This window comes from Seriola dumerili, unplaced genomic scaffold (genome assembly GCF_002260705.1).
Source record: "Seriola dumerili isolate Sdu_G_001 unplaced genomic scaffold, Sdu_1.0 BDQW01000264.1, whole genome shotgun sequence".
Lineage (NCBI taxonomy): Eukaryota > Metazoa > Chordata > Actinopteri > Carangiformes > Carangidae > Seriola > Seriola dumerili.
Genome location: NW_019174519.1, coordinates 319,433 through 347,143, shown reverse-complemented (window position 1 = coordinate 347,143; position 27,711 = coordinate 319,433). Strand labels below are relative to the sequence as shown.

At 42.2% G+C, this 27,711-nt stretch overlaps 2 protein-coding genes across 2 annotated transcripts; one reads left to right on the top strand and one right to left on the bottom strand.

The window, feature by feature from the left end:
• Positions 1 to 7,328: 7,328 nt before the first annotated feature.
• Positions 7,329 to 17,946, top strand: LOC111230408 (magnesium transporter protein 1-like). Its single transcript, XM_022757139.1, has 10 exons — positions 7,329 to 7,443; positions 10,446 to 10,615; positions 10,710 to 10,827; positions 12,106 to 12,246; positions 12,338 to 12,478; positions 14,745 to 14,834; positions 14,917 to 14,980; positions 15,253 to 15,327; positions 16,523 to 16,613; positions 16,717 to 17,946. The coding sequence occupies exons 1-10, from the start codon at positions 7,363 to 7,365 to the stop codon at positions 16,730 to 16,732; spliced, it is 987 nt and encodes a 328-aa protein (XP_022612860.1). The 5' UTR covers positions 7,329 to 7,362; the 3' UTR covers positions 16,733 to 17,946.
• A 5,311-nt stretch (positions 17,947 to 23,257) lies between these two features.
• igbp1 (immunoglobulin binding protein 1) lies at positions 23,258 to 26,746 on the bottom strand. Its single transcript, XM_022757085.1, has 3 exons — positions 26,256 to 26,746; positions 24,043 to 24,375; positions 23,258 to 23,791 (listed from the first exon to the last, which is right to left on the bottom strand). Exons 1-3 carry the CDS (start codon positions 26,733 to 26,735, stop codon positions 23,519 to 23,521), a joined length of 1,086 nt encoding a protein of 361 aa, XP_022612806.1. The 5' UTR covers positions 26,736 to 26,746; the 3' UTR covers positions 23,258 to 23,518.
• Positions 26,747 to 27,711: the final 965 nt, after the last annotated feature.

Below are 27,711 nucleotides of genomic sequence, written 5' to 3'. Positions count from 1 at the left end.
ACCACGGAGAGTTCCAGCTCCACTTCGGGAGCGCCTCAAAAAGGAACTGGACAGAATGTCTCAGTTAAAGGTCATCACAAAAGTGGAAGAACCAACCGAATGGGTGAACTCAATGGTCTGTGTGGACAAGAAGAACAAAAACAAAGAACTGAGGATATGCATGGACCCTGGTGATTTAAACCAAAACATCAAACGCGAGCACTACCAGATTCCAAAGCGGGAGGAGATTGCAAGTGAGATGGCTGGAGCCAAATACTTCTCAAAGCTAGATGCAGCGCAGGGATTCTGGCAAATTAAGCTGGATGACGAAAGTTCAAGGTACTGCACTTTCAACACACTCTATGGAAGATACAGATTTCTCAGAATGCCATTTGGCATAATCTCAGCCTCTGAAATTTTTCATCGTGCCATGGACAACATGTTAGAGGGTTTAGAAGGGGTCCGTTGTTATGTTGATGATGTAGTAATCTGGGGCTCCACCTTACAGGAACATGACAAAAGACTAACAAAGGTGCTGCCAAGAGTACGTGAAAATGGCCTAAAGCTAAACCGTTCCAAATGTTATTTTGGTGTACGTGAGGTAACATTCTTGGGGGACATACTGTCTGCTCGAGATGTAGAGCCAGATGAAAGAAAGATAAAAGCCATCCTTAGCATGCAACGCCCCACAGACAAGAAAGGTGTGCTCAGAGTGATGGGGATGATAAACTTCATCGGAAAGTTAATTCCCAACCTGTCAGCGAGAACGTCAGCACTAAGAGAGCTACTCCATGATTCCGCAGAATTCAAGTGGACACAGAGAAATGAGCAGGAATGGAATGCTCTAAAGACCACTCTGACAACTGCCCCTGTGCTTGCATATTATGACCCAACCAAGAAACTGAAGGTTTCTACAGATGCATCGAAGGACGGGCTTGGTGCTGTATTGCTTCAAGCTGAAGGAGAAAGTTGGAAGCCAGTTGCATATGCATCCAGATCTATGACTCAGACTGAAGCCAGATATGCCCAAATTGAGAAAGAATGTCTTGGACTGGCTTATGGACTGGAGATATTTCACTGCTATGTATACGGCCTTCCCACCTTCACAGTCGAGACAGATCATAGCCCCCTTGTGTCAATAATCAAAAAAAATCTGAATGATATGTCGCCGAGGATCCAGCACCTCATCATGAAAATGCAGAGGTATGATTTCGAGTTGATATACACGCCAGGCAAACACCTAGTGTTAGCAGATGCACTTTCACGAGCGCCAGAGATGAGTCACACAAGCTCCACCGAAAAAGAAGTAGAAAGTCACGTTAACATGATAGTCGAGTCTCTGCCAGTGACTGACGAAAATCCAAACGGATAAGAGAAGAGACAGCTAAAGATAAGGAGCTACAAACAGTGATGGAACTCATCCACAGTGGCTGGCCCAAAGGGTCCTGCCCAAAATATTATCATGTCAGGTCAGAGCTAAGTGTGGCAAGTGGACTTTTGTTGAGAGACAACAGGATTATAATTCCACACAGCCTGAGACCGGATATACTACACAGGATACATGAGGGACACCTTGGAATAGAAAAATGCAAAAGGAGAGCAAGAGACACTGTGTACTGGCCGGGTATCAACAAGGACATTGAAAACATGATTGGAAAGTGTGAAACATGCAAGAGACATCAGAGCAAACAGGCAAGGGAGCCCATGATGATTCCTGATCTTCCCACTGCACCCTGGAAGAAAGTAGGAACAGATTTGTTTCATTACAATGGGAAAGACTATGTGTTGGTAATAGACCATTATTCAAATTTCCCTGAAATTGCTCTGCTCACAAATGCAACTGCCAACAATGTCATCACACATATCAAGTCAATCTTCGCTAGGCATGGAATACCAGAGACTGTAGTCAGTGACAATGGTCCTTGTTACAACTGCAGGGAATGGTTGCAGTTTGCAAAACAATATGGTTTCCACCATGTCACATCCAGTCCTCAGCATGCACAGGCAAATGGTAAAGCTGAGAAAGGGGTGCACATCATCAAGCAGCTTCTGAAGAAGGCTACAGACAGTAAGTCAGATCCTTATTTAGCTCTGCTGAGCTACAGGACTGCTCCTCTTGACTGCGGTTTATCCCCAGCAGAACTGTTGATGGGTTGCAAGCTATGCACAACCCTGCCCTGCTACACAGAAGTCAAGCAGAGTAAAGAGATTCAGACAAAAATGGAGAATCTGAAATATAAGCAAAAGCAGTGTTGCGACAAGTCAACTAAAGTTCTCAAACCACTTGCAAAGGATGATGTGGTGAGAATCCAAGACCAGAATGCTTGGAACAGAAAAGCTACTGTTCTTCAGGAAGTAGGACCGAGGTCGTATGAAGTGAGAACTGAGGAAGGACACATACTCAGAAGGAACCGTCGCAACCTTCTGAAAACCAAAGAGAGTTTTCAGGAGACACAGTGTGATGGTGCAGATGGAATCGATGCTGTGTCATATGCAGACACAGTGCCTGAGCTGAAATCAGATGGGCATGTGCAGACAGAGACAAACTACTGCTTCTGCAGAGTTGCCTGAGCGTCAAATCAAAAGACCAGTTAGACTTGATTTGTAAATCAGTGAATTGTTATGTTATGTGTAAACATGATTTATGTTCTTTGAAATTTGTGTATTTGTATAAAAGAGCTTAGTGACACAGGAAAGTGTTCTGAAATGTTCAACAGAGGCAAGCTAAGAAAGATGCTGTGACGTTGACGTTTTGATGTTGATATGACTCATGGATATAAGGAAATACGTGTTTAGTTATGTGTTATCTTGTTCATAGCCTCAAAGAAAGGGGGATGTGCTGATAGTCAGTGAGTCAGGTGTAATAACATAGGTGACCAGCAGAGGGAGCTATGTGTTAGAGAGTGTGGTGCGTTTAGGAAACAGGAACACACTATGAAGAAGTAACTGAAGAAGTCAGGATGTTGAAGAGGCACGCAGGTAATATAATAAAGTTCGATCGCAAGCTCATGTTCACAAGAAGATGTTTCTTCATTTAATGATGAACAACACAACCAGCAAAACAATTTTAAGATTCACATGAGCTTTTCCCTTCTAAGGGTAGAACGCATGGAGATTTATTAAAGTTGGTAAGTAAGTGTATATAAAGATGGATGTAACCTCCGTGGTGTCAGCCGAAGGTTTCTGAAGAGAAGTATTATTAATTAGTACAATTAACCTCACAGCAAGCCATATTATTTGTCTGATATTTACATGAAAAAGCCTCCAAAAGGCATTAACACCACAAATACAACCAAAGTCAACCAGTGGCTTAAATAAGCTGAGATGACTCCAAGCAGACAGCTAGCAAGTACATATTTTGGGCAGCCACGCCTTCATTGTGCATTATTTTCAGCCTAGATAAAATTTAAACAGGTGAGTTATATAACTGTCCATTAAATATACTCGACTTATCGATACTGCCTATATTCTTATTGTTACACTGAATATTGCAGCTTTGTATGAACTAGTGGTCCATATGCTCCTTGTAAGTTCTTCCTTGGTCCATTGCGTGGTCATTGTGGTCCGGACCATTTGCTCAAACATCCGTCTCGTGGTCTTTTGTGGTCCAGACCAGTTGCTCAGTGGTCCTTATGGTCTGGACCACTTGTCCAACTAGTGATCTGTTTTACCGACCATGGTCAGTAGACATACCAATGAATTGGCTACAAACCCTGCTGTGTGGTACCCTACTTGACATTAGTTGATTATTGTGCTAACAGAACGTTGGATTAATTAATGTTACCGTTAACATTTCTGCCCCAGAACTGTAACGTTAACAGTAAAGAAAGATAAAGATAAGAAATCGGCTGCTGTTCCTGTCCATTCTTTTCCATCATTTTTACCTGTAGTATGGTGAACCTTAATTAGCTCAATCGCTACATTAGCTTGTTATATTACAAGTTATTATAAGTTCTTTACTCGATAGCTACAGGAAATATTGCAGTTTAGCCGAAGTTAACTAGAATGCAACTAACGTTTCTGCTAAGAGAACTACGGATAGACTAGAGATAGCTATCAAGCTTTCAGGTAGACAAAATTATGTGAATTTTAGTCCAGAAAGGAAACAAACGGGGCAAATCCAAAATATATATAAAAATGATTTGTGTTTTTGTTCAAACAACATGTCATTCTGATTTGAATAAGACTTCTTTTGGGCACTGGTACAGAAATGACATCTGACATTCTTATATTCTCTCCAAGAGAGAGGGAGAGGTTATTGTTTTCCACTCTTTTTGTTTTTGTTACTATTATTTCTTTCTTGTCACAGGTTGAGCCTGGCTCAGAATTTCCGCCATTGTTACTGCACCGCGCAGTGCATTCTGGCGACACTTAGCTGCCCCAAGTCCACACAATTCAGTGGGCATGGTTTTTGATTGACATTTTGGGCAGAGGTAACAAAAATTGCTTGCTGCAAATGATAACAGTCATTTGGGGTTGTGAATGATGAATGGTATTCAGTAAAGTAACACAGCCCAGATGATTATTAGATCAGTACTGTTCCAAATAAAATGTCAATCAAGTTTATCAAATCAACTGATAAGTTATCACACTATTTTTCAATTTCCTTAACACCTTAAAGCACTTGTCTGTCGATAAGGAAAAAAAGCAATTTACATACATTTAATCACTTCCTTTATTAATACCTATGCATTTTTTTGTAACTTTCACCCTTGAAGCCACTTTCCTGAAATGATAAATGGCAAATGTTGTGTTATGAATGATGAATGTAAGAATGGGAAAATGATGAAACATGGCTCTGTGTTCATATCACAACTGATTTAATCAAATCAACTTTAAATTTATCACATCACTTGATATTTTATCACTCCATTTTTCAGTTCACCTCCATTTTTATCAATTCATTTTTCAACCACTCACAAACAATAGGCTATTGTAGAGAAACGTAACGGACGAAAAACAGAAGGTATTTCATGCGTCAAAGATAGTAGAGGTATTGCAGTAAAGTCCGGGTCAAAGTGGCTTTACTGTTTCAAAAATATTTTAGCCGGAATTTGATGTGGCTCAAGCATTAATACTCAAACACACTGACAGCATCTGACCACAACATTACATTTGTGCACTAAGTCCATCTATATCTCATTTCAGCCTGAGAAGTAAACTGACGCCTACTTTTTCTTTCCACACTAAGTCACTAAGCTCCATGTGCCTTGACTTCACTGGTCTTGGTTATGACACACGTCCAACCACACTCTCATGTGTGTACCAGACCACATCTTCCCTCATTGGCAAATAAAACCTATTGACCGCAATACAGTAAATGTTTATTCAGCTAAATGTAATGGTTCAGCATTATGACATATACTTGATGGATCTTCATGGTGCCTTTAACTGTCTGCAGATCATTAACCAAGGATCTCTCCACATCTCATATCTCATGATATACATCTGTGACACTCTTCAATGTCAAAGATAAGGCGATATCAGATGTGGACTTGGCTTTTGATAGACCTCATACAATTTAGCCCCTCTGTATGCCAATCCCCTTTGCTACTAATGCACCTGCCATCCGTTTTGTTGATGTTGTAAATGTAACATCCTATTTTTTTCCTGCAGCAATTCAGAAAAGTCATTAAGGAGGATTTGGAAGGTTCCATAAACCTTCTCCTTTGTTGTTCAAATGGACATCCATCTCTGCTTTTTTTCAGGTGTAGATACTTAAGAGAATTGGAGAGAAGGCATTTCTGCATTTACAGCCATGTCCTGTTCTCCTGTGGTAGCTAATTTGGTGTTGGGATGTGCAAGTCTGGTGGTGGGCATTGGGTTGGGGTGAGACGGTTGGTTGCAGCTTCTTGGACAAACCACATTGTTGATGGATTGGAATCCCACATTGTTTTTTACAGGCTGCTTGGTCCAACAAGCTCCAGTTTACCTCAGGGGTGGAAGGTGAAACACTGGCACTACCCACACAGTGTGGCATTTAACAAGTTCATGCAGTTTTACTCGCCTCTCATGCTCGAGCGTGATGATCCACCAAGCCAACAGGTCTTTTCCTGTTGTCAGGAGCTCTGTTGTGTGTCCATTCCTCCCAGCTTTCTCCACTGGGCCGGCTCACCTGCAGCCCTGTGCTGGGTCCCTTTCTATCCGTTGGTCCAAACAATCACTGTGTGGAAAGATAATTAATACCTTGCTGCTGGTGCACGAGGTCCATGCAGGAGAGGTAAACAGGAGATAGACACTTCCATCTAGTGAACTCAATTACACCCTGAAACAGTTAGAGCGTCCACATGAAAAACAGTCCTGACCTATTTTCGGATAGATTAGCTAAGTACCTTAGTTGTCTATACCTATTTCTGTCTAAATCACACACAAGTAAATTAAAACAGACAGATATCAGTTTATGTCACGTTTTTACTTAATTAATGGCTGTATTTTTATATTATTTTTGGTGCTTTAAGTGGCATATCAATTTATCTTTATTCTTTAGTCATTTATGTATTTATTTTTTATTTTTGCAGTTTCAGTCCTCCATATCCGTAATCCTGTTGGGATTAAATGATCTTTGCTCAATCAAAATGAAGCTCTAGTAGTTATTATGTAGTTATCTAGTGTGAGAAACTCTCCTGTTTGTTAAAAGCTCTGTTTTAAAAGCAGAGTGGACACATGAAATGATTCAAACAACAAAACCACCCACTGATACAAATATATACTGATCTTTATTGTAAACTCATTTGTCCCTGTTAGGACCCTGTAGGAATAATGAATCAGTTTTTCCAGTGATCTGATTGGTCAGTAGTTGGGCTGTTGACAGGTTTTGATCTGATCCTCTGACGTTTAAATGCCACAGAGTAGGTGAGTTCAGTATTAGTTACCATGGTGATTTACCCCGGTAACAAGTGAACCACTGACTGAAAACCTGACGTCCACGCATGCATGTTGTCCTTTAAAATCATAGATATCCCTGTTTTTTTGAAAGCTCTGATATCCTCCTTTACGATGATAAATTACAGTTAAATGGATCAGTTTTCAGTTTAATAGTCTTACTGGGTAAATATTCTATTCATGAGTGTGAATGTAAATAAATCAACCCAACGCCTCACAGTCATAGACTCAGTTCACTTCATGAATGACTTTAAACTATAAAGTGTAAAGTTAAACAAAAAGTTTTATTTTTTACACGTTGTTGTCGTGTGTGTGTGTGTGTGTGTGCGTGCGTGTGCGTGCGTGTCCGTGTGTGTGTGTGTGTGTGTGCGTGTGTGTGTGTGTGAATAAAGTTTGAGAGAAAAAAGCGGCAGCGAGTGACAGCTCGCTGTGATTGGCTGACAGCTGACCTATGGTGAGCTGACAGGAGGCGGTGTAGTGAGTGGTCGGAGCTGTTGCAGAATGTTTGGAAAACTTTTCATTTCGCTGTTTGTCCTCTTGGCTTTCAACCATGACCTCACCGACGCCCAGAAGAAGAAGGAGGTAACACACGTTCAACAACACACAGCTCACAAAGTTCACACTCTCTGCAGAAAAAGTCTGAGGCGGGTTCAAAGTTGTCTGTGAGCCATGTCAGTCTGAGGAGCTAAGCTAACTGAGCAGAGACGAGCTAACGTGTTGCTGCGGATGTCTAAAAGTAAATAACTGTGGTTAAATACATGACTTGTGTTAGATATTTAATCATAGACACCGATAACGGTTAGAAAACTAGAGGTTCTGCTGGTGAACTGGTTCCGATGTGACCGGGAGTCTTTGGTCCAGTGAGTTGATGCAGTTGAACTTGTTCACCGCTCAGCTCACGTTAGCTAACGTCAACTAAGCACAGCAGATAAAACACTGCTTCACCAAGGTCCGTTGACACCACTTCCTCCTTTAACCTGCTGCTCCTCTCTCATTAACAACAGATTCATAATTTTCCCCTGGTTTTCCACTTGCTTTGCAAAATCACTTAAGGCAGATGTTATACTCTACACATCTGTGAGGGTCTTAGTGACGTACATTTCATCATTAGAAGGTGCATGTGGTGCTCTGTGTAGATGTTCGTGCAAGGGTGCCAACCGCACATGTGTCTTTCAAGCGAACTATAAGAACAACTATGCATCCATGGTGGAAGTGGACCCTCCTGACTCGCAGATGTGGAAAGTATAACATCAGCCTTAGATCATCTCATATGCCTCATTTGAATGTTTGAGGCCCAGAGAAGTGAAATTGTCTGGTTTTTCACAACAGAATTAAAAACTAGAGATAACAGTTCAGATAGCAGATCTTTGTTTTTGTTTCTTAACATATCCCACAATGCATCTCATGAACACCTCAGATTTATCCTGTGACCCATAGGATGGCTCGTGACCCCCAGGTGGAATCACTGACATAAGACAAAGAGAGAAGAGAACTATAGAATACAGTATTTAGTGTTTTTATGGTGACAAAAGGTGACAAACTACCAAACGATCTTTACTTAGATATAACATCAACACATTCAGAACAATCTGTACACTCATCCCTCACATCTGTTGTTAAGGTTGTTTTGTTTAAAAGATGATCAGTACTTTATACAGCAGGGCTCTATTTCAGAAAGCAGGGATTACAAACTCTGAGTTGATGAACCCAGTTTGAGTTTTCAGTTCCAGAACAGCTGATCTGAGTTAGTTCAATCAACTAGTTTGAGGATGTTGACTCAGTATGTTCACTCTGAGTTAACTGCATGCATGAGTACTATGAAAAGCCATCATCAATGGAGCTCAGTTTCAACAATTCACCATGGTAACAGGTAAATAAAGAGACCAGAACCTCCATTTTAATCCAGTGGAGCCAGAAAGATGAGTATGTGACATTAAAGCACGTTTATTTCTAAAAAAAAAAAAAAAAAAAACTAAAAAACAAAAAAAAAACAGCAGCAGCAGTGAAAGAATCTGAGCTGGAGAAAAGAGTCAATTATTTCAAACTATAACATTTTATTCAGCGTCGTCCACTAGACCACATTATTTATTAGACTTTTATATTCTTAATGGATGTAAAGAGCTGGAATATGCTTTTTGTTAGATTAAATATATTATTCACCTGTGACCTGATGGAGACAAAGTTCTGCAGGAGAAGGTAGATATAAATGAAACAGATCAGACAGAGGTTTATAGATATAGATGAAACAGATCAGACAGAAGTTTATAGATATAGATGAAACAGATCAGAAAGAAGTTGTCTATGATTGTATATGTCTATGATGATCTATGACTGTAGCCTCAGATTCTGACCCAGGAACAGCTTCATGATTTTGGTGATTCTCGGTTGAAAAAGCATCGAGGTAAAAGCTGAGTGTAAATTTTCAGATGTCCACTACTGCTCAACAGCATCAATGACTGTATATACAGTAGCTGAAATGCTGTTAAATCACTTTCAGACTATGTATATTTTTTAAATTTGTAAGTATTTTCAGCTGAATTACTGTCATCCTCCCTCACAAATGAAATTCTTCATAGATCAGAGTCTGTCTAAAGCTTCACACAGATATTTTTTAATTTACAGTGATGAATGTTCAGTAAATGTTTTAGTGCAGAGGAGCTGATTGACAGTCTGACAGGTATCTTAATGTCCACAGAGTCTCAGAAAGACTGAATAGATATTTCAACCATTTACCATGTGTAATATTTGAATGTCAGATCTCTGTCTCTGTCCTCACACTGATCACAGATTGATAATAAAAGAGGTCATGTTCGTAAACACAGGTCTCAGGTAACAAACTAGTGTCCAGTCAGGATTTTAAATTAAACTTGTTTTTTAAAAAAATGTCTCTGATCTGCACTTAGAGAGATAGTATGAATGAGGACATGAAGCCTGTGTCAAACAGCTTCTTCAGGCTTGTCAGGATGAAACAGACAGAAACTTGGAGTCAGCTACCATGGTAACTGACCATGATACCATGGTATGTGACTCTGAGTTAAAGTGATCTCAGTTTCAGAAAACCCAGAGTTTCCCTCATCTCAAATTTAAGGAACTCAGAGTTTTCACTAAACCTACTTTTTGGAATAGACCCCTGGCTGCTATGTGTGATTAGACACACATGACTTCAACACATACACACACATGTCCTAAATGACTATTTGAAGTCATTAAGGACAGGCAGTCTGAAATATAATCAGGAATATGTTTCACACTGCCTAGTCAGGCAGTGTGAAACATATTCCTGACTAAAACAAGCATGTGTTTATTCCAGAGGCTGTAAGACTTTAGAACATCTGGATGTGTTCAGGTGACTCTGTGTAGATTGTTAAATTAATTTTCACTGGTTGACATGATATGAATTGGCCACTTTTTTTAAACAGTCTTTAAATGGATATATTTTGTATTGTTCTTATGTTTATGAGTGAATTGCTTGTTGTCTCTGCTGTCTGTCTGGTCCTGTGTTGTTTCTGAGCCTGAGGACAGCTCCTGGCCTTTTCCATCAGTCCTCCTGTCTTTGTGCCTAACGCACTGTCTGCCCTGTGTAGACTCTACTGTCAGAGAAGGTGACTCAGATGATGGAGTGGGCCTCCAAACGTTCAGTCATCAGGATGAACGGAGATAAGTTTCGTCGCTTCGTCAAGGCTCCTCCCAGAAACTACTCAGTGGTCATCATGTTCACAGCGCTGCAGCCACAGAGACAGTGTGGAGTCTGCAGGTAAAAGGCAGGAGCAGAGGGAAGAAGTACTGATGCTGCTGCTACTGTTGGCTTCTTTCTGAATTAAGAATTTAAATGTATGTTTTCATTTCAGACAAGCAGATGAAGAGTTTCAGGTGCTGGCTAACTCCTGGCGTTATTCCTCTGCCTTCACCAACAAAGTCTTCTTTGCATCTGTTGATTTTGATGAAGGCTCAGACGTCTTTCAGATGGTGAGACAACATCTTGTTTTCTAAAAGTCTAAAAGCCATTCATGCATTAACACCAGAAGACAGAGTCTGTGTGACTGAGGGCTGAGAGGCCAGCTGGTCTCACTGGTCAGTGAACTGAGCTGCTGTTGTGTTGGACTGAAAACCTGTAGACCTTCAGATGTGTAAATGAAAACGTTTTTCTGTTAGTTTTTGCTTCTGCAATTTATACAACCAGATACTGTGCATCAAATCAGGTTCTTCCATACTCATATTTACTGCTGATCACGGCACAATTTTAATGTTACAGTAAAGTGTTCGGTCGTAAGTCACTTGTGCAAAGCAGCAGTATCTGATTTGAGACACAGCAAGACATTTTGACGTGTTTCAGCCAACAAATCATATGTAGTGTTCACTGCTGCTGACATGTTCCAAAGTACATACAAAAATGTGCCATGAAAAACAAGGAAGGAAGCACGACTTCGATATGTCCACAAATAGAGCATGGACAGCTGCTTTTAGTTTTACAAACTGATGTTTTGCATCTAATTCATTGACACGTTGCTGGTGAACCACACGTCTACAGTGTTTGTGCTTGGATTGAAGTCTGTATAAATCTTTCTTGCCACAACAGATCAACATCCTCTTTGGTGAATATACTAAACACTATAGTACACCATGTAGGAAACCATAAAGAGAAACCTGTGATGCAGGTTATATTTTTAATTCAAATCTATTAATTATAAGATAATAATATGGTGCCAGTTTAAGGTCCTTGATGAGAAAAAGTTTGAGAGCCACTGCTCTAAGCTGTGTAATGTAAGTAGAATTAAAATGGATATTGGATCATGGTCAGACAGTAATAAAACCTGCAGCTCAGTATATGTGATCATATGATCATAACCAGGAGAAGTTTCCTGACAGGGACACAAGCAGACTCACTGACAGACTCGGACTGGACAGTGACCAGAGGTTGAATGAAACAAACTCTTAGACCAATGTCCAGAAACAGCTCTGCAGGTTCTTGCAATCAGTTCATTCAGACTCTGAGGTGTCATCAGTAAGTGGATGTGCATCTGTCTTAAACTAACAGCTGACAATGAGCAGTGTTACAGTACAGGTGCTTAGAGGATTGAAGAAAGGTAAAAGGTCAATTTATCTTACCTAAGTCAGATAGTTGTAAATAAACTCCTAGTTATTTTGAGCTTTAGTTACTTACAGATGTTGAAAGTTGAGCTGGATTAGATAAACAACCACTGTTAAACATACTCTGTTGTGACTGTATTTGTGTTTGTGTTGCAGCTGAATATGAACTCTGCTCCAACATTCCTCCACTTCCCGTCCAAAGGGAAACCTCGCAGGTCTGATACCTACGAGCTGCAGGTCAGAGGCTTCGCAGCCGAGCAGCTGGCCAGATGGGTGGCAGACAGGACCGATGTGCAGGTCAGTGTCAGCTGTATCATTAGGTCTGTGTCTGAGTGACCGTGATGACAGCAGCCTCTGGTGATCACAGTCCTGTTTGCCCGTGTTTCAGATCCGAGTCATCCGTCCTCCCAACTATGCCGGGCCTCTGCTGCTGGGCTTCCTCCTGGCTGTGATTGGAGGACTGGCGTATCTACGAAGACACAATCTGGAGTTTCTCTTCAACAAGAACGTCTGGGCCTTCTCTGCACTGGTAACAGCAGCCAACACACATACATACATGTGTACATTGATACACTTAATGCTCTCTGTGAATCACACACTCTGCAAACGACTAATGAAGAGCAGTGGTCAAACGTTGGTAGATTAGGATGTGGCTGAACAGGCTGACCTCCAACAAAACAACCAGCATGAACTTTAAAACACTGTAGACTGTTTTTCTGATGACAAATGTGAAATTGGAAACAAGAATTTGGATCTTTTTCTTTCTTTCTTTGGGTCTTCAAAATAGATGTAGATGAGTGATATTAATTGATCATCACAAATACATTGTATATAGTTTTTGGCTGGACAGCAACAGCGGGGCCAGCCCTACAATGGCATATGTCACTGACTGACTGAGTAATCATAGTTCCACCATTGGTCAGCTGAATGCCACGTGACTGAGTTGGAGTTTTCCATTGGCTGTTGCTCTTTCAAAATGATGTGATGAAAACAGTTTCTATTAGGGGGCGTTTACAGCCTGCAGTGTTGCCAACATAGCGCATTTGGAGCGAACCGAACTGAGACCACCTGTTGAGGAAGTCTCAGTTTGGTTTGCTGAGACCACCTTTCCAGGTGCGCCTCAAGTCCGAGTTGCGGGTTGCTTAACCTGTGCATTGTGAACGCAAAGCACAACAGGTTCGTTATGTTAAAGCCTCACCTTAACATCATTAATCATAAAAAATGACAGAGAAAAAAAAAAACTAGCACTATGTTAAGTGTGTAGTGTATGTTATGGCAAGTCAGTTTTATTTATGTTGTCCAATATCACAAATTTGCCTCAAGGGTCTTAACGATCTCTACAGCACACAACATCCTCTATCCTAAGACCCTGATTCAGGAAACCTCCCCAAAAAACACTAAAGGGTGAAAAAGATGGAAGAAACAGCAGGAAGAGAGGAGGAGGCGAGACGGCGGCGGAGTGTACAGAGAAGAGCAACATTGTGAATTTACAGTGTGAACAGTCAGGATGACAAAACTCTGGATTGTAAACGTACATGAAGATGGACAGGGCCTGAGCCACACAACCTCCTCTGTCAGCAGTGATGTTGTCCCAGAAGGAAAAGACACTGCAGCCTGCAGATGTGTTTTTAAGTCTGGGGACAGACAGGAGCCCTGTGTTGGGAGAGCAGCGAGCACAGGGTGGACATAATGTTTTAGTAGATCAGACAAGTGTGATGAGGTCTGCCCGTTCAAGATTGTGTGTGTCAGTAGAAGCACATTAAAGTCTGTACACCTTAAAGACACTGTTGGAAGCTAAAATTGGTGCACAAATATTACAAATAATCCAGTGTGAATGACACAAAGGTGTGAATCAGGATCAACCAACTGGTGTCTGTGTCGGGCCGATGACCAGCATCTCAGTTTTATCTGAATGTAGGAGCAGGAAATCATGTGACATCATTATGATCGCCTGACCTAAAAGGTTCAGCTGAGTATGTGACATCATCAGCTGAGTACCATCAGTGTAGCAGTGAACATTTAAGTCCATGACTGAGTCATGACCAAGATGTGAAACATAAAGAGAGAAAAGCAGAGCGCTGTGGTTCTCCATAGATCACATCAGAAAATACTGAACCACATGACAGCCAGGCCAGAGATGCAGTGGGTCTGCAGTGATCTGTGCTGAGCTGAGATCAGTGAAGAAAAGCACTGAGGTGGAATCTGAAACTGATGAGCAGATGATCATTTACCACTTTACTAAGTGGTGCTGCTGTGTTTTGCTGTTGCTTGTAAGGGTTAATGCAGCAACAGCAGCAGCAGCAGCATCTTCTCTGTGAGCATATTCTTGGTCATATGACCAAAGTTCAATGGCACAAATTAATAAGTTGCTCACACAAATGAGTAAGTGATGTTTGAAATCTTCATCCCAACAAACATATTCAAGCAATATCAAAAACAGCACAACATTTCGTCTCATTTCAAAATCAAAGCATGAAAACTCAGCTGCCCGCTGAGAATCTCCACTGGTTATTTAGCTCCATGTTACACAGACATGTTCACCTGCTGCTGCACAGATCAGGAGAAATACAAGAAGAATTTATTGTCATTCACACTTTACACAAAAGAACAAAAGTGTGTTGCATCTAGCTCAGGAATATAAAATACTATAATAAGTTCATCAACAAATATGATTATTGCACACAGTGAATGAAATAAAGAATTGCACACACTGAATGAATAAAGTCTCCAGCCAAGTTTCTCATGAATCCTGGTCTTTATGATGTCCTCCCTATTTTCTTCTCTCTGTGTGTCAGTGCTTTGTCCTGATCATGACTTCAGGCCAGATGTGGAACCACATCAGAGGACCACCGTATGCACACAAGAACCCCAGCACTGGACAAGTTGTAAGTCACAGTCCATCCTGACTGACAGTGTGATATGTGAAGTGATCATCAGAGCTGTGTTTAACTGTCCTGTTGTTTTCAGAGTTACATCCACGGCAGCAGTCAGGCTCAGTTTGTGGCTGAGACTCACATCGTCCTGCTCTTCAGTATCCTTAAGCTGACTCACACACACACACACACACACACACACTGAACTGAGTCACTCTAACACACCATGAGGTTAATGTCAGCCCCCCTCAGCCAGGTGGATCAGATCCCCAGTGTCAGCTATGCTCCTCCTCCAGCTGTGGTGTTAATCAGTTTCACACCTCCCTCCACAGGCCTGACCTTTAAAGTAGATCCTGGTTGTAGCTGTTGAACTGTGGTGGTCTGAGGTCATGCATCTTATTTCCTGTCTGAACCTTGACCTCACTATCAGATGCTGCGGTTACCACGGGGATCGTGCTGCTGTGTGAGGCTGCCACCTCTGACATAGACATTGGAAAGAGGAAGAGTATGTACACACACACACACACACACACACACACAAACACACACTAGTGCTCCTTGGATCACCAGCTCGTTTTCTAGTTTTCCTGTGGGCACCTGCTTTTTTAGAGTCTATCCAACAGATGGATGTTTTTCAAATATGTGAAGCCTCTGTCCCCGTCTGTGTGAGAGGGACACTAGAGGACATATGGGTAGATTTAAAGGAAATAAGGGTTGAAATGGTTAAAGAGAATTTCTGTAGATCACTCTGTTTTTGGGAAGTTGTGGTAATCATCATCATTATCATCATCATTGTCATCATCTTTAATGATGGAAACATTTTACTTGTTGAGAAACAGTCCTGTATATTTTACTGCCTCATAGAGGAGAAGAAAGACCAATTCTGAGTCCAGCTGGACCCTTTAGCAGCTCGTAGGTTTCTCTTCTCAGTAAACCAGACCAGTATTGGGAAAGAAATTCAGCCTTTAACTGATCCACTGGGACCGGCCACACCACTGATGGAGCCGGAAAACAAACTTTATGGATGTTTTGACAGTCTACCAGCTGACCAGGATTTGAGCTGGTAGTCCTCAGTCCAGTCCACCTGTGCTCTGGTCTCAGCTCTTTCTTTGTGTGAGGCCTGTTTAGATGAAAACATGGTTTCTTCTTCAGTGGAGGAAATTCTGGAAGGTCACCTGAACACAGCACTGGGGCATCTCACCTGTGGGCTGAGCCTCTGTGTTTATAAACATGGGAGGACCAACAGTTTAACAGGAGGGACGCATATGCACTAACATGAACTTGCTGCCAGATCAGCTACCAAAACAATGACCAGAAAAAATCAGATTACAACACACACAGAGGAGGTGTGGCTTCTTCTCTGCTCAGAATGCCATTACTCCCCTATATCTTTACATAGAAAACAGTTGTTTGCTGCTGTATTATTGTTTAAAATCTCATTTACAGAACCGTTTAAGACAGTCATGTAGTAGTGATGAACAGCAACAATCAACAGTTATGGACATAAAGGCAGTAAAATGTAGAATATATGACCATAGTATGTATCACTAATGTGGAAATGAAAAGTCCAAACATGATGCTGATGATCAACATGAACTGTGCCATCTGTGTGTGTGTGTGTGTGTGTGTGTGTGTGTGTGTGTGTGTGTGTGTGTGTGTGTGTGTGTGTGTGTGTGTGCGCACGCGCGCACACATGTCAGTCATGTGTGTAGCAGGTATTGGTCTGGTGATGCTGTTCTTCAGCTGTCTGCTGTCCATTTTCAGAGCTAAGTACCATGGGTATCCATACAGGTAGAGACACACCTTTATTTCTGTTGATCTTGTTCTACCTGCTGTGATTGGCTGACACAGTGCCTTGTTTCCTATTGGCTAAAAGTCTCATTCTGTGTTGCAGCTTCCTGATAAGTTAGAGCTGACCATGTCAACATGAAGTCCTGTCAACAAACAGGGTGGTGTCCATGGCGATGATGCCACATGACGTTTGCTACGCCATGATTTGTCTTCTGATCTGCGAGTCGAGAGTGTGTATCAACACACACATAAACACACACTGTGCCTTTACAACAGCAGGACCCTCATCACCAGTGTGCATCCTGAACTGCCTCGTGCCAAAATCTGTTTTGTACGTTAGAATCTGACTAAATCTGAATTTCTTTAATCAGTTGATTGGTAATAATCAGGGTCTAAATCCAGTGAGTATTTTAACTGTTAGGACCATAGTGAGGTTCTGGCCTCAGTGGTGTGGTGTGGTGTGGTGTGGTGTGGTGTGTTGTGTGTGTGTGTGTGTGTGTGTGTGTGTTTGTTTGTTTGGGGGGGGCACACAGAGGACGAGATGCATGTACATACACTTGTTGGATTATTTACTAAAAGCGCCACGTGTGTTTGTGTGCACATCCTGCGACTGCAGTTGCACACACAAATATGCATGTGCACGTGTGACTCTCATCAAAATACATGCACTAAAGTGTTTCTTAAAGAGTCAAATCCTTTTTGTTGAACCATTGTTGACTTAAGTGCATCTCATCCTCCTTTTCTGTTCTCACCCCGTGTGTGTGTGTGTGTGTGTGTGTGTGTGTGTGTGTGTGTGTGTGTGTGCTGCTCTTTGAGCTGTGGTCCTTACACTGCTGAGCCACTGGACAGTCTGATCACATGTCTGATTAATAATAAGATTCATGGTCTAGTGATTATACTTTATAAGATTATAACAGTAACACATGACAGCGTTCAGATGGTGGATGATTTAACATCAGTGCAGCCTCACACACTCAGGGTTTCCTATAAACCTGTTTTGGATTGAAGAGTATAAATTACTAGCAAATGGAGGTTTTACAGAGTTAATGTTTTCAATAGTGGGACAGTATTGCCCTCCTCCCTCCATTCATTCATGAATTTTCAGTTTGCCAAATGAGAGTTTGTTGAGTCTTGTTGTTAAAGGATAATTTTTTGTCTTTAATTAGAAGAAAGGTCTTAACCCCAGAGCAAGATGAGATCTCTTTCATCTGAAGTACCATTTTTTTTCTGTTGTGTAAAAGATTGAAGTGCTTTAAACATGGAAGCCTCATCAGGTACCAGGACAAAATATTTGATCTGAGGTTATTTCTGATATTAAAGTGCCTTAACTGTCCCTCCTTGTTGGTCTCTTCATCTTTCCTTCAGTTTTGAAAGAAAGCCCTGTTCATATGGAGTGTCTGGGTGAGGGCGGGGTACACCCTGGACAGATCGCCAGTCCATCACAGTGCTGACATACACATGAACATTCACACCTATGGGCACTTTTGAGTGGCCAATTAACCTATGGTGCATGTCTTTGGACTGTGGGAGGAAGCCGGAGAGAACTCAAGCAGGCACAGGGAGAACATGTAAACTCCACACAGAAAGGCCCAGGTTCGAACCCAGAATCTTCTTGCTGTGATGTGCTAACCACTGAGCCACTGTGCCGCCCCTAAATCAAAATCTATTAAATGAATACATAACTAAATAAATACAGCTATGAAATAAAACCTGAAATAAATAAATTAGGTACTAAATGTAGAAATATATAAATAAATGTAAATATAAATTTGAGTCATAAATGTGACATTCGGAAATAAAAGTCCAGAAATAAGGTAATTCTAAATATAAAAAGCTATTTATTTATTCATTTATTCATTGATTCATTTGTATAGCTATTTATGTAATGACTCATTTATATATTTATATTGACATTTATTTATATATTGTTACGTTTATTACATAATTGAATCATGATTTTCCCCTAGGGGATAAATAAAGTATCTATCTATCTATCTATCTATCTATCTATCTATCTATCTAATTTTAGTTTTCAGGGTTTATTTCATAGCTGTATTTTTTTATTTATTTAATATTGATTAAGATGGCATTCCATACATTCAGGCCTGCGGCTAGAAAGACACTGTGAAATATAATCTATCTGATCATATTTGACATAATCTGTAAACATTTCAACATGAAGTTTGGATATGCCGACTGATTCTTCTCAGTCTAGACCACATATGGGCATTTAGTCAGTGACCACTCAGGCCCTGTTCACACCTGGTATTACTGTAACATCTGTCTCAGGTGATCCAATCACAGGTGTTCAGCTCTCAGTTCGTCAGTTCACACCTGAATTTAAAATGCGTCTCCACGTGTGTCTTGATTGACCACAAATAAACACTTTTTTTTTAGCCAATCAGACAGACAGTGTGCTTGTTTGTGTGAGTGAGTGAGTGAGTGAGTGAGTGAGTGAGTGAGAGAGAGAGAGAGAGAGAGAGAGAGCGGGGCATGGAGGGGTTGAGCGAATTAACGGCCTCAGTCTGCCTCATTACTGTGTTGTACTGAGATCTGAGTCTCAGTGTGGTGTTCCTATGAGGCAGGTTGATTAGAGCTTTAACCACTCATGACAACCAGCTGGTGAGCAAACTGTCTTCACTGTTTGACCCTTCAGAGGTTTCCCCTCTGTTCCCTCAGAAACATCTTTACACTCACTAACCAGGAAGATACAACTGTGCACTGATAATGCACCAGTGCACCTCAGCTCAGCAAATCGAAACTGGACCCGCTGAGCCTGTAATTAGAGGACAATGCACATCCAGGTATGGGGGCTCCACTCATCCTCAGGTGCACCTGTTCTGGAGATGCTGTCTGCTCCCACACTGAGGGACCTGGAGATGTGCAGGGTTCTCAGGCAGAGGGTGATGACTGGCCCATGACAAGATGTCCTGTTCTGGACCCAACTCCCTCATCTGTCCTCGAAGACCACCGCTGTGATGTCACCTGTCCTCAACATGACGTGTTTGTCAGCACCTTCTCCATCGCCTTCAGGAAGTCCAACAGCACCTTCAGGAAAATGGAGTACGAGTGAAATGCTCTGTAGAAAACTTGTACTGGATGAGCACAGTCTTCACCCTTCAGAGGACAAGGTGAGAGCTAAACAGGAAGCTCCTCCAGAAGTTTTAGGGACATGTTAATCTTCCTCTCTAGACACGTTTTAAACTCTGTAAAAATCCTCTTTGATTCATATTTAGTTGAACATGGTTTTCACACAAAAACTTGGTCTGAAGCTCATCTACTCTTACTTCCTGATTAAGAAATCAGGCCTTGAGTCCCGCCCACCACCTGCTTGCTCCAGGTGGACAGGTGAAAGAGCAGAGAGGATCAAGATGTTTAGAGGAGGAAACATCAGAGAGACTCAGCCACATGTTTGAGCCTCAGTCAGACCCAGACTCAGAGGAGGAGTCTGTTGAGACCAGAACCAGAGACTAGCGGACGGATCAGAACGGTTAGCGCAGTTAGCATCTTTTATTTGTTTATGCTGTTTGTTAGCTTGTAACTAGCAGCGGCTGACACAGTGTTAGTGGTTATGCTAATTATGTTAACTGTCTCTCTCTGTACTGACAAGGTTTCAGGTTTATTTAGCCCTGCCCCAACAATTTGACAGGATTGGTTCCTTAGGTTTGTGATGGTCTACCACTCACTTTAGCATGTGATGCCTCTGCATGTGGCAGGTAGAAGAAGAGAAGAAGGTCTTGGACTAATTAATGGCGTAAAGAAATTCCACCAGTAAAGCCAACATCTTTGTATTTGTTACTGTTGCTCAGACTTTGGCATTATCACCATTTCATTCACTGAACAATCTGATAACTGATAACTGAAGAAAATAACTGTCAGACGTATTGGTAATGAAAATAATTTCTGGTTGCAGCCTCACATTTCTCCTGGGATGGAATAACACGACCTCACCTGAGCTTTTCTGACTGTTCATCACTTTAAACAGGACAAATTAAATGATGTGATAACTTATATTAAATCGTTATATTAATATTTGTTATAACAAATATTATCTATGTAGCGTTAACACCGTAATTTAGAATTTACTCGTTGAAATGGGGCACCAGTCCTCAGGGAGGACAACAATGAATTACTTCATTGATAAATTTATCAATCTCATATCGGAAGCCATGACTTCTCGATTCAATGGATCTCCAGTCTCTACATCAAAAGAACACAACAGGACAACAACTGTGTGTAAATGAAGGAGTTTATTAAATAAACTACTATCTACAGAGTAAATGCAAGGTGTAATAATCATAAAGATGAAAATGATAATGAAATGAGCAGTGTGATGAGTTGGCAATGGTGGGAGAGGATATGTTATGGCTATACACTATGGCTATACAGCTAATGATGCTACATCTACGAATTAGGTTTGATGATTAAATATTGCTATATTTCGACATCAACCCAGTCATGAGCAGAGTGTTAAGACCGGCCTACTGTGAGTTGCGCTGTAGCTGAAGACCCTCGGCTGGAACCCAGGTGGCTGTGGTTGCCGTGGTAACCCTGGAGACGTGGGATCTAGGTGGATTCTCCTGGAGGCCGTGTCCCGTTATCACGATGACGGATTCTGCCGGTGTCTCAGCGGTTCAGCTCTGGTGGAGTTTGCCAGGAGACTTTCTGTCTCGGGAACTCTTGATTTCTGCTCGGCTTCTCTGCAGGCGGTCGTGCAGATGTTATCTGCTGGTGTCTCTTCTGGGTTGATGCGAAATAAACTCTAATGCTCTTCACTCTGGCAGGATAACTTTAGAGGAGACTGGCGTTGACCAGATGACTCTAACTGTCTGAAACTTGATGATGATTTAAAGTAAAAACATTACTCTGAGGCACTCCTGTTGTTTTGGTTCAGTTGGTCTTGACTTGGCTTATAAAAATAAAAGATCGCGCATGTAGACAAAAATGATGTTACTTGGAGCACGTGGCAAAGAAAGAATAAAGGACGCGACAAAATGATCAAGTGCAAAAATGGCTAAGAGCCGTGAGTTTGTGGCTAGCAGCTTAGAGCTACCAGTTTAAATAGCTACAGAGCCGGGCTTTGAGTTTTGCTTAGAGCAATGTGTGAATTGATCACATGTTTCAGGGGCGTCACCCGTCTTCTCCTGTGTTTCAACTTGGAGAAGAGAGTAATTTTCCACTGAACTTTTGAATAGTTTAATTCTACAGTTTACCTATAAACTTGCACATCCGTCTTCCACCATGACCAAAAAACATTAAATGAAATAACATATAAACCTAATGGCACTAATAATGGCAGACAGGAGTAGTGGTTACCTGATCAAACAACAATATAAACATTTCCTAAAGCTAAAAGTCTATAAATGTGGATTACACAGCAGTTCTTTGACTGTAATAATAATAATATGGACATTCTGGATGTCATGTAGTGTGTGTTACCTCGTGTGAAGGATGCTGACAGTATGGTCACATGAAGGACATTGTCTTAAAATCTACATGTTACATTTCAAACACTCTATGGGATAGAAGTTTGGGATTAAACTATTGCATAGGAACATCTCATGAGTTACAGAACAGCTAGATATTTAATTTTACATTCTTCCTTAGATCTGTGTCTGTGAAGAGAGTTCTGCTTGTCACTACCCAGGATTGGAATGTGGGTTGTAGTTTATTACTCTTATCTAGAGAGGGGCAGAGGAAGGGAGGTTGGTGTGTGTGTGTGTGTGTGTGCGTGTGTGTTTTCATGCATGGCACAGACAGGCCAGGATTCACACCTTAGTGATAATTAGTCCTTTCGGTGTTATTTGTCCTGTATAAGAAACAATCAAATATCATTAGACAGAGTCGTATTGTTACAAACTGGAGATTTTGCCTATATTCTCCAGTTGCCTGGTGTCCATTGGTTGATCCTCTGGAGCTGACCCTTTGACCTTCGGTCTGGTTCTGTGTCTCTGTGACAACAGCATGGACTGTTTGTGAGATAAGGGTCCTTTGTCTCTGTTTCCTATCAATTTGATAGTTTGATGGTGGGAAGAGTCACAAAGTGTCAATTTTGGGTCCGTAACTCTGCATGTCCTTACAATGAACTTTTTTAATGGCTTGTGACTGATGCCAGGCCAGGTATGTACTTTACATCTAAAACAGCTCAGGTCTGAAAACCAGATTTAAGAGTTCCACTACATGACCAGAACCACAAGATGTAGGATGGAAGAACTGATACAGCTGATATTCAAATTTTATTAGAGCAAATATCTGACTAATTTGCTTTTTATAAGATTATATAGAGAACAATGATCATCTCACTCCTGAGACACATCAAACCTTCATCAGAGAGCCTTTGATAATAATGGAGAATTTAAACCTTAATACAATGCATGATGGGTAGTAAGTGCAAATAAGCATCCAATATTTCTAAATAACTTAATTTGATGGCTTCAGTAAATGATCCATTGGACATTCAGTCAACTGAACTCATAATTAGTGACAGTTAGACCATGTAAAGGATGAAGTAAACAGTGATTTTCCTACAGGAAGCCAACTTGACTGGTGGCTCAGTTTGAAGCGGATCATTATGTGTGCGAGGCCTGACGACGTGTCAGTGTTACTCATGCCAAAGAACAGAAGTTGGTGTTTGACAGTGCAGGTGGTTAGATCAGTCTTTATTCTCCAGTGAGTGTTAGAACAATGACACTACAGAGGGCTGTTGTGCTGTAAATGAATGTAACATGAGGGAATCAGCTGTAGTGTCGATAAGCCAATCAGAAGTCAGCAGGCTGGTCAGGTGATGCTGTGGCGGGTTTCCTTCTCTTACCCACTGTGTTAGGGATCAGGACTGTGAACAGTGTCCACCTCTGGACTGATTAGAGTAGAAATGAAGACACATGACACACGCTCTGCTAGATCAGTTAGCCCATGTTCTGCCGGTTTCCGTAACCTCTGCGATGAGTGTCTTTCCAGTCATCCCAGTTCCTGGCTTTCAGCAGAGCCTCCTCATCATCCTGTTCAGCCTTTTTCTCTTTTTCTTCTTCTTCCCTGTCGTTTGCATCAGCGTCTTCTTCCACGGCGACTCTCCTGGGAATCCCCTGGTCAGGCAGGGCTCCATGTTTCCTGTGCTGTTCATACCAGTCATCTACCGTCATGGTGGGAAGGCTTGGGTAACCTGCCCCGAAGACCCGAGCCTTTGGACCAAACAAACACACTGTCACACACAAGAGCTTGCACCGGTGATCTGAAACCTGCCTCGTCTATGAGGACTGTCTTAATAAAGACCTCCGTGTCCTGCTGTCCCCACCAATCAATCAAAATCAACTTGTTACTGCTCTCTAGTGGACAACCCCCCCCCCCCATGTAACAGGGACTAGTGAATGACTTCATGTAGCTGGTTCAGGAGCAGCTACCTCCCACAGTGCCTCCTACCACACAGTCTCACCTGTACGGCATCCTTGGTGAGGATGAATGGCTTCATGGGAGGCCTGGCGGGCTGAGCCGACGGCTTGGTGGCAATGTGCTTCAGAACATCCATCTTCTTGAGAATCTCCACCTCCTGGTCGATGCTCTCTATTTCCTCCAGACACACGGTTACCCACCTCCGGATGTTCAGGAGGTAAAAATCTCTGCTGACCTCGTCATCCGCCTTCCCGCTGTCCACAGCTCTCCGTACATCTGACAGTCTGGCCTCCAGCTCCTTCTTCTGACGGTATCGCTCGATCTTTGCTTGTCTCTGTGCTGCCATGGAAACCAGGTCTGACGGGCAGGGGGCAGACTGGAACGAGAAGTACACATCATAGTTCAAACAATGCTCTAAGTGACATCTCTGATGTGGTTTGCTGTCATTTACTCTGCTGTGCTTCCTGGTTAACTGTGTGCGTCTTGGCCCCTCCACACACACACCAAGCATTACTCGTTAAGAGCTCGTTACATTCAGAGCAGTACAAATGTTAAACCAAAGATGGACAGATGCTGACTTGTCAACCAGGAGGAAACACTGATGTCACTCTGCTCCTTCTTCCTCTGTGTGATATCACCTCATTTATCACCAGCTCTGTCCCACCAGGATCTTCTCTACTCTCTGTTGATATGCAAAACTACTGTTGACACTGTATCATACTTCCTGTATGTTCTTCCCAATGAAAGTGTTTTATTTTGAAGGCAGTGATAGTTTAATATTATCAAAAGATCAGCTGAAAACGATGATCTACTGATTTGACACGTTCAGGACTTTTTCCTCTTTCCTGAGGCAATTCACACTCAATGGAAAAAAATAAATGTGCAATAACTACCGTGGACTGTGCAATCTGAAGACTGGCACTTTATATTTATTGTTTTTATACTAGGTTGTTGTTTTGGTTTTTTTTAACTGTGTGATATATTGTGTTCAATGTGTTCTTTTTAACTTTCATTACTTTCACTTCTTTCCAAAGGTTCAGGAACTTTGGGGGGTGTGGTCTGCAGTGCTGAACATTTCTGACTGGTCGAGTACTCGCTGCATTTTATTTCACCCGCCATGTTTAAAGGTCCGCAGTGAGCGAGCAGACAAACACTCCACACCGCGAAACAGGTCCAAGAGAAGGAAAAAAACTGAAACAGGACTTCAGGAAAATAAAGAACCACAACAGCCGGAGTGGCGAGGGTTGCCACCCATCACGTATAATACGGGATCGTCCTAAAATTAAAAATAAAATGCTGCGTCCTGTATTTTGTCCCGTAATTTCGTTCATGTTATGTCCTCAAAGTGCTGTGAATAATGTAATGTCAAGTAATAATTTTGCATAATCTTCGCGGACTTTAGGCCGCGGTGGAAAAGCAGACAACAATGGGCCACAGGAACCGTTCAGTTCCTGAAGAGAAGTACTTGGAACTTTAAGTCAACAACTGTGTTCCCACAGAGCAGTCTGCAGCAGTCAGGCTGGTCTGAATGAGACAGAAAATTATCCAGAGAGATTCACTCCAGGGTGGAGAGTTCGTTGTCCTCCATTTTGGTCTAAATACAGGTATATATGATTCACCTATTTCCCATTTTTGCACTGAATGTGTTTTCTTTGTTGAGTTACTGAATAAGTATGAAGATGAAATTAGTAGCTCATGTTCTACCATCATGTTTTTTTAGTTCCATGTATGTGCTGTGGGTCCACTGGAGGTCCAACTTTTTTATAAGGCTTACTAGCTTTAATCCTGAGTCATGTATGAACCATTTCAACTCCTTTCCTGGGTCATTGTCCTGTAGCAGCTGGATGGATAGTGGTGGAGATTATCTTTCTCCTCCAACTCAATCCAAACACAGGTGGTCGCTAAAAGGCACATTTCTACCATGTAGTTATTTATCTCATTTAAATCATCTGTTGTTTACAGTGACATGAGGTTACCTGCCACTAGGGGACCACACCATCAGCCACTGTTAGATCTCTGCTGCTGGAGATGGTGATGCTGTGGGTAACTTAACCCAACTGCCTCTAACTAGACTCAACTACCTGCTGATAACAACACCTGATGCAAACAGTTGCTGCCTCTACAGAAGCTGATTGTGATGCTCACAGTTGCAGGGTCCCTTCTCTGGCACAAACATGGCAACAAGCACATGATGGGCTGGTTCAGGACTGAGGCCGCTCTCCATCGTGGATGCTCTGTAACCTTTAACCCACTCACCTTGGCCGCAGAGAGTCCGTTTTCTGAATCTCCGTCTGGACCACTCGTGTCTCCGCCCGTCGACGCTGGCAGCTCAAACTGTGACATGTTGTACTCTCTACACCTCCTCAGGAAGTCCATGAAGTAAGCCCGGGCTGTCTGGACTATCTCCAGCCGCTTGTCTCTGCTGGTCTGCTTCATGGTCAGAGCTCCGAGGAGAGCGGGCAGCAGCAGGTACTTCAGGTCCGCCGTGGCGATCTCCTCCAGCTCCTCGTTACGGCTGAACAGATCGAGCTGAGCCGCCATTCTGGACGCTTCTTCTAACATCCCGATACTGCGTTTCACCCTCACTTGGACACTGTTCGAGCCCAGCGCCTCGTTTGTACTATCCACCTCCTCAAACGTCTTCCACCCACGATCTAGCAGGTCGGATAATTTGGGAGGTTCTGTGTCTGAATGTGACGTCTGTCTAACATCACTGCTATTCTCGCATTCCGCCATCTTGTCATAGTTCCGGGTTCCGTCTTCTTTGTCTTATATTTTTCTGCGGTGCAGTTCTTAAAGGAGAACTACTGCCCACTGCAGAGCAAACATTAAAACTGCACTCAGTGGATAGCTTTCCTTTCAAAATCACTATCTCACTAACGCTGCTTCCTTCTTGTGTTTATACAAAACTAACTGGACAAAGGAGGAATAGAGGAGAAGAAGAAGAACAGTGAGGGGCGGCCACGAGTTTGTGTTCCCCACCCTCATCATCAGTCATAATGTGGGAGAGTGGCCTGCTTCTCTCCTTGAAGACTCCATCTTTGGGAAAATCCATCTCCTGTGGGAAGAAGCAGCTGTATCACAGCTGTGTAAAGGTCCTGAACCTCAGCTTTCTAGCAGGACTCAGGAACTCCAATTGGATTTAGGTGTTTGATGCAGACTCTTCCCCTAAATGCTGCTGGCGGCTCCTGTCCAAGCCTCCTGTTGAAAAACGGATGGCTGGAGTAGCTCAGTTGAGCATCCGCCCCATGTGCAGAGGCTACAAGACATCGCTGCAGTTGGCCCCGGTTCGAGTCCCGCTTCGGACGGTCCTTTGCTGCATGTCATTCCCCCTCTCTCGGCTTCCCCATTTCCTGTCTCTCTCTACTGCACTATCAATAAAGGCACAAAAAGCCCGAAAAAATAAATAATAATAAAAAAACAACAACAAAAAACGGATGGCTGACCTCCAGTGGAGGATCATACATGGAGCTATAGCTACAAACAGATACAGGGCTCACCTGGACCCCTGTACTGGGGAGGGCTGTCCTTTTAGAACACCTGGTGGTTTTCCTGTCCTCGTGGTGGAGGCTTTAGGTGAAGTTTTTTCGTTTCTTTTTTTTGTTTTTGGCCCAAGGTACACTTTTAAAAAGAGAAAGACACTGGTTCTTATCAATTTCTTGTTAGCAAATGCTAAGATAGCAATCTGGAAAAGTTGCAAGAACCAGTTGTC

Excerpts from the sequence above, each read along its gene's own strand:
- LOC111230408 (XM_022757139.1), top strand. The coding sequence starts at position 7,363 with ATGTTTGGAAAACTTTTCATTTCGCTGTTTGTCCTCTTGGCTTTCAAC. Across the intron at positions 7,444-10,445 it reads ACGCCCAGAAGAAGAAGGAG|ACTCTACTGTCAGAGAAGGT; the intron begins GTAACACACGTT and ends TGCCCTGTGTAG. Across the intron at positions 14,981-15,252 it reads TCACATCGTCCTGCTCTTCA|ATGCTGCGGTTACCACGGGG; the intron begins GTATCCTTAAGC and ends CCTCACTATCAG.
- igbp1 (XM_022757085.1), bottom strand. The coding sequence starts at position 26,735 with ATGGCGGAATGCGAGAATAGCAGTGATGTTAGACAGACGTCACATTCA. Across the intron at positions 24,376-26,255 it reads ACGGACTCTCTGCGGCCAAG|TCTGCCCCCTGCCCGTCAGA; the intron begins GTGAGTGGGTTA and ends TTCTCGTTCCAG. Across the intron at positions 23,792-24,042 it reads TCACCAAGGATGCCGTACAG|GCTCGGGTCTTCGGGGCAGG; the intron begins GTGAGACTGTGT and ends TTTGGTCCAAAG.